The sequence below is a fragment of the Schistosoma mansoni genome, chromosome 2 (assembly GCF_000237925.1).
Source record: "Schistosoma mansoni strain Puerto Rico chromosome 2, complete genome".
NCBI classification, from domain to species: domain Eukaryota; kingdom Metazoa; phylum Platyhelminthes; class Trematoda; order Strigeidida; family Schistosomatidae; genus Schistosoma; species Schistosoma mansoni.
Window position 1 is genome coordinate 33921081 of NC_031496.1, and position 12158 is coordinate 33933238.

The 12158-nt window shown below is 34.0% G+C and overlaps 1 protein-coding gene across 1 annotated transcript in view; it reads left to right on the forward strand.

The window, feature by feature from the left end:
• The window catches only part of Smp_131690 (MAGUK homolog), a gene marked incomplete at both ends in the record, with an annotated part of 58612 nt that overhangs the window by 9369 nt on the left and 37085 nt on the right, over positions 1–12158 (forward strand). Inside the window, 5 exons of the mRNA XM_018796446.1 lie at positions 2916–2985; positions 4102–4280; positions 6311–6486; positions 7156–7359; positions 11033–11144. Coding sequence (XP_018650658.1) covers positions 2916–2985; positions 4102–4280; positions 6311–6486; positions 7156–7359; positions 11033–11144 — 741 coding nt within the window. The remainder of the gene's footprint in view (positions 1–2915; positions 2986–4101; positions 4281–6310; positions 6487–7155; positions 7360–11032; positions 11145–12158) is intronic.

Genomic DNA, 12158 nt, shown 5'->3' on the forward strand with positions numbered 1-12158 from the left:
ACTTTGTGAACATTTCCCCACCACGGAAGAAGGCAGTTAGAAGGACTTCCCTGGGAGTGGCTTTATACGCGTGGCTATGTGAGAGCATTTCGAGAGGGAGAGCGGACTCTCCCCACTCTCGGCCGTACCAGGGCTAATCCAAATACCATATGTTGAAACTACCAAGTAAGCTACTCAGTAGTAAGAATCAAAGTTATTGTGAAGAAAGGTGGGTTGGTTGATGTATGTTAGAACCTGCAGCGCCTGAAAATAACTAAAACATGTGTTACGCATTGATAGTTAGATTCGACCACGAACTACAGTTATCGTTGAAACGGGACTACTTCCTCAACTTCTAGAATCAGATTTTTCCAACAACAAATCTCAGCTTTTGCTCAATTAGTTTAAGAATTTTAAAAAATTACTGGTTTAAATTTTTTTTTTCCCTTCCTACTGAAGTCAATATTCGTTACAGTTTGACATTAATCGGAAAAAAAGGCATTGAGAAAACCCAGGAATTGATTTATAGTTGCTTGGCAATTCATTAGTCCCAATATATTTCTATTGATTATCATTATTTGTTTCTGATTAATTTTTGTTGTTGTCGTTGTTCTCTTTCTTCATTAATTTAGATTTAAAACGTGAAGCAAGTATATGTCACTTATTGAAGCATCCACATATTGTTGAATTAGTCGAAACTTACAGTAGTGATGGAATGTTATACATGATATTTGAATAGTAAGTTTGTTTCCTTCTTCCTCATTGTTTTCTCTTCTTCTTTTTTTGTACGGAATTTATAAGCGTTTACAATATATAGGTTAAATATGTAGTGTTGCAGTTGTGAATCGAGGTAAACATAAAGTTTAAACATATTTCCTTTGGAAGCATAGGTTAGATCTTTTGCAATTAGTCTCCATGGCTTCTACCACGTAGATGAGTCATAATCTTGATCATTGAGATAGATTGTTTTGAGATACAAAATCGCGAAGGCTTGATTTGTTTTAATATGTCCACTATCTACCAACTGGGAAAGTATGGCAGCGTTAATAAGTCTTGTGAAGTCTTTCTCTATTCATCACAGTACATACTCACGAGCATGAGAGTAAATGTATCTGAATACAGCTTATGAAACTATCTTCGCAAGAGCAGTTGGATCAGTAAACACACATGAGGGAGCTCATTATGGGTAATTTACCCTTGATTCTTTATGTAAGTGTTCTTTTAAGTCTTTTAAGTCGACACCTAAAAATATTTTTCACAATGTCCCTTTTAAAATTGAGTTTTAGATAAAGGGTTTCCTTAATGACCGTGCCAGTCTTTGTCCTATTTTTCTGTTCAGACAAATACTTCTCGAAGAAACTATGTAGATAACTGTAGATAACTAGCTTGCCTACAGCTTATTCCTTCACCAGCAAACATTCAACATCAAGGTAGGATATAGATAGGTATATATCACAGTACCTGTCCTAAGCACTTCAGTTGATAAATATTCAAAACCTCATTAACTGATTTATCATATTTACTTAGAACTCTGTGTCGAACCTCAATATTGTTCACTCTCTCTTTTAAACGATACATCGCTAAATTTAATTTTTAGTTGAAATAAATTGTTAAAATGTCAATATCATGTCATCAAATGGCCCAGTTAGATTAAGTAATACAATGAATAATCTTTATAATAAAGCATAATCGAAAATTCTATTGTACACTGTATATACATACATTAGAATATTTAATAATAAATTACTTGAAGATAATGAAAAGCTTTAAAAACTCCCAAGATTTGTAGAGATTGTTGTATTTCATTGAAATCACGAACCGATCAATGTTAGACTACCATGGAAAACCTGGAAGCACTGAATGGCCGTTTCGTCCTATTCTGGAACTCCTCAGTAGTGCGCATCCGTTAGCCTGCACGAGATTCGAACCCAGGCGGGATCGTGGATGCGCACTACTGATGAGTTTCATAATAGGACGAAACGGCCATTCAATGCTTCCAGGTTTTCCATGGTGGTCTAGCTTCAATCGATTCATGATCTCAACTATCAAAATTACTATAATATCCACAAAACCCCTTCTGATAATAATTCTTTTTGTAGGAAATATTTTAACTATATTTAGTTTCAGATAAACTCATATGATTAGTGAAAATGGCTGTTAATAAAATAATCTACCATTTGACGTAAACTAGTTTTTTTCTCTTAAACAACTCATTAAGGAAAGTGATTAATCATGCGAAAATAAACTGAAATTCCTTAAATCAGAATCAGTTAACTTATTTTTGTTAATACATTTCCATGAAATGGATGACTTGTTATTGGTAGTGGAATTTAAGGTGCGTGTTTCATTCTATTTGGTGTTCGCCACATAGATGTATCTACATCTCAATGTTCATGGAATAATTCGAATACCTACCAAGAGATTGTTATTAAGTTTTTGATTGAGATTATGAACCCATTGATTCTAGACCACCATTGAAAACCTGGAAGCATTGGATGGCCGTTTCGTGGCGCAATTTCGTGGATTGGTTGAGCTTAAACATTATCATCGTTGGATGCCGGCTCAGTGATTTAGTGGTTATGCGTTCGCGTACGAAATCGAAGGCCCCGGGTTCGAACCCTGCGAGCAGGATCGTGGATGCGCACTGTTGAGGGGTCCCAGAATGGGACGAAATGACTGTTTAGTGCTTCCAGGTTTTTAATGGTGGTCTAACATCAATCGGTTCATGATCTCAATCAAAATATAATAATCTCCCTAACCTCATAATGATATTGTCATTAAGGTTTTTTGTCTTTGTTACTTGTTTGGTATGAACATTAAACCAAATCGTAGATTCTCTAACTGTAATAAGCACAATAATTACTCTAAATATTCTGATTATCATGAGGAATCTGATTGCTTTATAATTATACTTTTTTCTTCTTAAAGTATGAAAGGTGCTGATTTGGCATTTGAAATTGTGAAACGTGCAACGGCTGGCTTTGTTTATAGTGAAGCAGTGGCAAGGTTAGTATGTCATTTTGTATTTCAGTATGATTATCGATGATTGTCACTTATCTAGTTACAAAGTTGTTTAGTTTTATTATCATAAATTACTCTGGTTGTATTTTGTTAGATGTAATGGAGTAAATATAACTATAATCTGCATGAGGATGTTTACGTGATATTTAACAAATCTATCATGAGTTAGTGAATGTTTGGTAGTTAGTACAAGCTTTGAACCCAAGTATTGTGTTATTTACTGCTTATCAAAAAGATATATCTAAAAAATCAATGGAATTGATACTTGCGTCTAGCATACTGATATGTATCAATCTATGTCTCTATCAGGACCGCTGCTATTAAGGTATTTGTGTCTTGATTGACTTTCTATAGAACTTAAATACCTAAACTATTTAGTCACTGAGTAGTAACTAATGTTGTATTACTTTGCAATCGAATCTCGGTATAGCCAGTATAGACTTTATTCTAGGTAACGCGACATCGTAGTGCACTTTGTGTGGGATCAAATGGCTTTTGATGCAGTCATAACGAAAGCTCTCGCTTGTTTACAATCACTAGTCAAATCTTAAGAGAACTGATGTCTCACCTCATTAGCATTCTAACTCTCGTCATGATCAATGATAAGTAGATATGTTTTCTAAATATAAGACTAAAGGTTTGAGTATGATTGCGTATGATTTAAATCACTTACACTGAGCAAATTTTATTAGCTGTACTCTTTATAACTGAAGTGTTAAACATAGTCCTATCATCTGTTAGGCCGTTAGTTATAATAGGCAGGAAAATCTGCAGCTTTGGAAGAACTGATGCTTCCTATGTGATTTGAGCCCAGGTCAACCAGTTTCATAATCCGTGATGTCACAACCTCTTCATGAGGTCGGTCTCCGTCCGAGTGACTCAGTTGAAATGTCGTAGAATGTGAAGCTGATTGACCCAGGTTCCAATCCCATATGTAAATTTAGTTTCCTCTAGATTTTCAGGTCAGTTTTGATAAAACTGACTCAAAACCTAGATATAAGCCTTCCTCCCAACTACATCCTACTAACTATTATTCAAATGTTTTTTTTACTAAGTAAACATGTATCAAAAGTTCATTCTTCTTTTGTTTATGGTATTTAGTCATTATCTACGACAAATTCTAGAAGCTATACATTATTGTCATGAAAATAATATTATTCATCGTGATTTAAAACCACATTGTGTTGTTTTGGCAAGTAAAGAGAATTCAGCACCGGTTAAACTTGGTGGTTTTGGTCTAGCCATACATCTAAATTTGGATACAAATCAAGTGAATGGAGGTATGATAATATTATTTGTATTATCCATTGTAGTTTTAATACTCTTCTCATTTGTTTGTATACTATAGTTTATATTGTTAGAATTGATATTTTGCAATACAACTTACCTTTCATGCTAGTAATCCATTGTTTCTTCAGTTAACATTCAAGTCAAGTCATTGTTAAATTCCCCAATCATATAATAGGGTGGAAGCTGATCTTTTTCATTATAAGAGGTCAGCTATATTCAACTCAGAACATGGCATATATATATGCGTCGACAAAAGTTGCTACATGATTTAATTACATAGAAATAAAGTAAAAAAAAGACGAGTAACTAACCAAGAGGCTGAAATAGCATTGTCCTTGATAGTAAAAAACAACTAAAAGTACGAAATATGGTTGAAATTTACTCAAGTAATAAAACGTATCAAGTGGTACTGAAAGCCAAGATCTAGGGTAAGATAAAAAGTGAATTCACCTGCCTCCCTTGGCCTAATTCTGAACTATATCGTATGATGTCACCAACTACTCAGCACCATCACCGCGAATACTCCAAACATACAGGCTTTACTTACTAACACGGTTTAGGTCGACAGCCAATGACTTTATAGACTCATCATAAGTTTTATTTTGAACTACTCTAGCCTTCTTCGAATCTACTCACGTCAGCGTTATACATTAATGTAGGCGGTGGTTGAATATGTGTGACACTTGTCCCACTTACCTCATCAATTGATTTGCTATCTGTCTATACTATCAACTTTCAAAGACCTCAACTCTTAGTCCTAAAGGGAACCATCTCGGATTCTCGCTTAAGTTAAATTCTTCTCGATGTTTTGTCAATCGTGATGAGACCACGATCATCGACTTTTGACTAACACAACAATTAAGGGTTGAAGGGTTTGCAAAACGACATCACAAATGTTAAAGAATACCACATATGATCAGATAAAAGGTTAGTCCCTTTGCAAGCACTTCACTGTCTCCAGAAAAGATAGTTTAGTGACAGAAAATATATAATCTTGAAGAATAATATAAACAATGAAAAATAAGGTTCACTAAAAGGTAGTGTAACCCATAGACAAAGAGAAAGCAAATATCCTAGAAAGTAATTACTAAATAGGGAGAACTGATGCTTTCTGCGGAACTGAAAATCATATAACCGGATTTATTTGTGATAAACATAACAAATTATATACTTTAAATGTTAGACTAAGATATTTGTGATAATAAATTGTTGCCTTCAGTCTTCAAAGGCAAGAATAGAAAGCCAGGTGACCTGTATTAACCTTTGTGTTAAAATAACGGGATGGTGGAGGTGGCCTTTTTACCTTACTGGTTAGATTGACCACTCATCGAGGCTAGTTCAAAGTTTAACTATGCCACCCCCCCAAGGATCTACAGTATTATTACGTGACTATTATAATTTTCAGTCATAATGCTTTGTAAATCACGTTTTTCTTACTTATCTCTTTCATATTACTTCTCTGTTGTATATTAAACTCCTTCAGATTCACCAATCACGGTTGATCAAGAAATTTTTGTTTCTCTACGTTCTGATCAGTGTGGTAAGTCAAAATGCCCCTCTCCTCTTACATTATTACTATTACTTATTATTATGACAAGATGTAAGTCAAACTGATTATTCCTTCCTTCAGTAAATTTAGATGGTAAAGTTATAATTTTCTTTTGAGTAGATTTACAATTATTGTTCAGTTGTTGAAGGCAATCCGTTGTAAGTTACAAACTGGTACTCATCAGCAAGAAGGAGATGCAGCAGTGTTTAACATATTTTTCTTCTTGTCTATCCTTTGATAGAAGGTATAGTAATCACATTAAAATTCATTCCTTTAAAGCATAATAGGGTTGTTCCTCAATACTTTATGTAATCTACAGTTGTTAGATGAAAACTGACTTGATTATTGACAAGCGTCAACAGATAAGTAGTGACTAACTAAAACTCATATCAAACATTGTAATGATGAACTATTGTGTCGATGATTGTTATCACTATTCTCTATACAAGTTCTATTTTTATCATACTTTAGGTCGCATTGGAACTCCACATTATATGGCTCCTGAAATGATTCGTCATGAACCATATGGAAAAGCTGTAGATGCATGGAGTTGTGGTGTTTTATTGTTTCTTCTACTTAGTGGTTCTTTACCGTTTTATGGAACACGAGATGTTTTATTTACACAAATAGTCTCTGGACGTTATCATGTATGCTCCTGTGTTTTGTTTTAAAGTATAAAAAAATTTTCATTTTATTGTTGATAATCTATATAAAGTCCCAGAGCACTGGATAACAGTACTCTAAATGTGATCAAATCCATGACGTACAGGTTTAACAGAAAGCATGATATTTTAAGGCGTTTGAACTACGTTATAATCGTCCACAGTCTTAACTTCATCTTGTTCATGATAGAACATGACTACTATATAATGTCATCGATGATGATTCTTTGATTCTCGAACCCCGAAGTTCACAATCGTAAATGTTGATCCTGACATTGTTGTTGTTTATTTTTATTCACTCGACTGGATTTAGTTTAAATAATTTAGTATTTTAAACAATCAAGTACCCCCCCCCCCACAATCAATAGACTAAATCACTGAGCATAGTTTTCTTTTTAGTTTCCACTTGTCAGCAATGAGTATCAGCTATATAACTCAATGATAACGTCCTTAGGTATCTCAGACATGTTCTGGTTGAGAACCTTACAACAAATTTCATTCTCCTCAAGTTTATAGATACTGATTAATGTTAAGATTGCTTATCATCCGAAACATCTTCTAGCCACCCAGTAGAGATTTGTGAATAAAGTTGGGAAATATAAAACTAACGATATTTTGCTAGTGAATTTTTGTCGTCAAATTTTTTTCTTATAGCGTCAACCTCAAGTATGGAATATGATATCAACGGAAGCAAGAGATTTAGTATCACGTTTATTAGAAGTGGATCCAACACAAAGATTAACAATTGAAGAAGCTTTACGTCATCCATGGATAAGTCAAAAAGCTCGTGCATCTAAAACACATCTACATGAAACAGTTGAAGAAATGAGACGTTTTAATGCTAGACGTAAACTTAAGGTAAATTTTATTCTGTATTTTGCGTACGATTTTTTTTGACCTGTCATTTTAAAATATTTACGCTTCTGAATGGTGGGAAACATAAAAATAATCTGAAACTTGACGCCAATAGATTTGTTCAAATAATTTCAGTTTATTAGAGTAGTTACATGGTTTACAGTGACCATAGATCGACCATAAATCCCATGTACACCATTGGTTTCAAATCGGTGGCACCTCCGTCTTCACCAATCTGATCTGTACAATTAAATTTATACATTCTCTCTCTCATTTTTGTAAAAACACTCCACACCAATTGAATACCATGAATTGAACTCATCCCGTAAAAGGTTTAAATGAGCTGTGGTATATGAGCACTTAGACAAGGTGTTATGTCTTTAGGAAGGCTGGCCAATATCACGTGCCAAGTCAACAATCAAAATCCTAATTCCAATTTGGTCCATTTCGTGTTTTGTATTTCCTCGATAGTCTATTTTATCCAAGCTCACCAATCACACTCCCGACAAAAACTATGAATCTTGAGTAGACAGCTACGTTCTAATAAGTTTATCACAAGCTCCTCTTTATGCCCTATCTTGTGTTTAAAAGTCAACAACCAGTTTACACTATAATTGTTTTTCAACAGAAGTAGTTTATATACAGACATACAGGAAAGTAACAATTGTACCTGAATAAGCCAAAAGTGGCTCTGAATAAGAGGAAGGGTGAGTAATGAACTGGTAACAAATTAGAACTAGTGAGTCGTATGACAATAGCTAATGCATCAACCAGCAACTTATGATAAACAGAATATATGGGGACAATAATCTACTTAATAATTATACGATAAAAATATGTGTAATAATAGTGCATCAGTGCTTGAAGTCACTAACTTCTAGTCTGAGCCATGTTGGCAGATGCAGACTACATGGTTGGGGTCCGCGTGACTATCGTAACCAATAGTTGGAAACTCTAGGTGATATGGCTCAGAATCGATCACAATGGCGTAGGTGTATACATTCTCTTCCCTTAAACCTTGAGATTGAAGTTGCTTCATGACTTTCTTCCTTCCTATACTATATCCTTATATACAACCGTTCCTTTATATATTACCACCACTAAATTAACTACTTCAATGAATCCGGTGTTCATGTTGTTGTGCTAACGAGGTATGGCAACTTGGACCGATGCATAAATGTGCCTGGTCCTACGTTGTAGCTGACTGAATGACTGAGTGCATAGGTTAGTTTTAGGAGTTACCATTCTCTCAATCTTCGTTCTGAGAGTAGAATTTTCATATCCGGCTCAACATTAGACCATTTATTTTATTCCTAATTAACGATATTGATCCAAAATAAATGTCCATTAAATGAATTAGCAAAAATACAAAATCTATGAAATCAATCATGTCTTGAATAATTCTACGATAATATCTGTTCTCTTATTTTCTTCGGGATATTTTTTTAAAAATTTTGTTCTCCAGGATAAAGCCTTTTTTTTCCTTTTTACAAAGTTGTGTTACCAGTCAAAAAATAAACCGTCTTGAATTAAATTTCTTCCCCCCCCCTACAGATTAACTCCCAACTATAATTCTATAAAATAATTATTATTACTATGAATATTCAATAAATAAAAACATTAAATAAGATTTTAATAAGGGAAATGAAAAAATGTAAAAACAATTTGGCAAAGATTCAAAATATGTAATAAAATGAGTTCATTTTAAAGTCAATTTCTCAGATTGTTTAAAAGGAAAAAAATGAGATGAAATTAATACAATACATTTACAGTTTTATATAATTGAGATCATGAGTCAATTGAAGCTAGACCACCATGGAAAACGTGGAAGTACTGGACGGCCATTTCGTTCTATTGTGGGACTCCTCAGCAATGCACATCCACGATTCCGCCTCACGAGATTCCAACCCAGGACCTATCAGTCTCGCGCCAGAGCACTTAACCGATACACCAATGAGCCGGCATTCATGATCTGAACTATATAAAATTACTAAAATCTTCACAAAACTCCGTTCTGATAATGATCATATGCTCACTAGTGGCTGGCTCCATGAAGTATTTCCTGGAGTTCTAGTGAGAAGCAGTAACCAGTGGAGTTCAATCAGGTCTGTTGTGAGATAGTAACTCACTGAAAACATTGGTGAATGGTTGCTCGATTTCGTGGATTGGTTGAAGTTAGACATTTACAGTTGTTGAGTATTGCTGAGTCGAGTTTAAATTCTTAATACATTTACTACTTAAATGCTTAACACTTAAATGCTTAACTGTCTAGAAGTTTCTTAAACTTGAGGTTCAGTCAATCAAGAAAAGGCTATATGTATAAAAGAAATTCTATTCTTAAAGTTATTTTAGATATAGAAGATAAAGATGTTTATAAATATGTGTGTAACTTTGACTTTCTTGAGGCTTTCGTAAACCTTTCAAAATCAATAATAATGATGATTATTACTTACTGACTCATGATTTAAACTATGAAAATACTTAATTCTTCACAAAACCCCTTCTGCTCTATAATCAAATGCTCACAAGTGACTGACTTTAAGAGATATTTCCTTGAGTTCTAGTGGGAAGCAGTGACCAGTGGAGTTCTACCAAGTCTGTTGTAGAGATATCAACTCACTGAAGACAATTGGACGGTTGCTCAAACATCGTAGATTGGTTGAAGTTAGACATTAACACCGTTGGATGCCGGCTCAGTGGTCTATCGGTTAAGTGCTCTGGCGCAAGACTGGTATGTCTTGGGTTCGAATCTCGCGATGCGGGATCGTGAATGCGCACTGCTGAGGAGTTCCATAATAGGACGAAACGGTCGTCCAGTGCTCCCAGGTTTTCCATGGTTGCTTAGCTTCAATTGACTCATGATTTCAACTTTTTTATAAATGTTGATTTTCAGCTTCACTACCATTCGAATTAATCGGATATATTGTTCAATTTTTGCCAAATTTTCCATTTTACTCCTTTTCTGTTCCTTGAATCTTAGTAGTTAATATCACTCAGGATCATCGTCTTTTTTTAGAAATTTAAACTTCAGTTGATAAATGTTTTCCACATCATTGAATATCTAATGAATGAATGAATGGAAGAAAGCTTTAGATTAAAAACCGTTCTCTTTTTGTAAACTTCATCATTCTAAAATTCATTTTTCCATTGGTAACAGTTTAAATTACCTCTTTATTGATATTCCAAACAGAATTTTAGTTGGTCATTACTGACATATGTGTGTACTTAAGGCATTGTTTCAATTCTTCCTTTTATATCACAAGACTTCTTAAAATGTAGACTGATTGTTTCTAACAGTGGAATCTATTCTATTAAAGACTTCGTGCAACACTTCCTAGGTTCCACTGTTGAGTATAATCTATCCGTTGTAAATTTTAAAACTGTATAGATTTCTTTATTGGAAACAAGATAAAACGCTAGCCTAATGTCTGAAGATAAATACACCAGATTGTTTTCTTGGGTTGAATTATATAGGGTCCCATGTGATCGAACTGTAATACCAAGAAAACAGTTATATGATTTCCGTCTCTTTATAGTGAGGTAGAGCAACTGCAAGAGTTTAACTTTTTAAATACTTGTCCCATTATAATTGCTAGTTTTCTACTACAACTAATAACTGTACAATCTAATTACACTAATTTTTTTTACATCATCCAAAAATAATCGAACAATTCAGGGGGCTATTCTAGCTGCTGTTTCAAGTACGAAATGGGCAAGCTTCTACACTGAGCCGAATATTCTCTCTGATGATGATATTTTAGATGAAGATGATGAAGTCACATCAGCTGGTAAGTTATTGGGAATATTGTTTAATCTGCGTAGTTTTTATTTGAAGATAAGTTTAATTTATGAAGCTCCACTTATCTCACAGACTATTGATATGAGCATGATAAATCATTAAAAACCAAGGAAACACTGAGCAAATGTCTTACCCTGCTACAGAACCCCTCAGCAATGGGTACCCAGGATCTTCTCAAGAATCACTGAATTTTAGGATGTTTATATGAGTACGTTATATATCTTTCGACCACTAAGTTGCCAACAAACTGTTCATATCTACAAACGTTAGTCCTTTTTTCGTTGGTTTCCAAGCTGAAATCAGTTGATATGAATGTGAAACTGTGATGGATTTAATTCTTTCTCTCTTATGTTAATCATAAAACTACCGGTAAATAGGATAGCATACTAAATAATTTAATGGCGGTTTGAGTCTTTTCTTTCTAAAAATTCTCAATATTGGTGTACATCTGTTTTTGTGCTTACTTTACAGTATATTCTCATATATTCATTGACTTGCTTACAGAATAATACATATAAGCAAACAACATTGTTTCCAATCAGATTTCCATCAGTTTTAATTATAATATAACGTAATATGTACATTCCAATTGGGAAATAGTAAAAAGTGAATACAGGACAGACGTAGAAAAAGGTAATCGAACACAGTATATGGGTAACAATAACAATAACAAGTAGAATTGTTTATAAAGCCTTATTCGGCAAAGGAAGTGATAAGTATTACAAATTCTTTAAGAATACGGAGACTGTAGTTGTTAACTCGATGGAAAACATCTCGATGTTGGTTGGTAAAGGGAGATTTCACAAAATGTATACGAGATATTGGTAACTGTCAACCAACATGGTCTTAAATCTTCAAGCGAGAACAGAACCAAGTCTATTGTTTACGAAAATAAATTCTCAAACCCTATATTCACTTCTAGCCGGGTTATTTCTCATCCATAGATTACTAATGTAACTCTGAAGAAGTCAAAGTTATAACACTTTACTAAACTAAATAAATA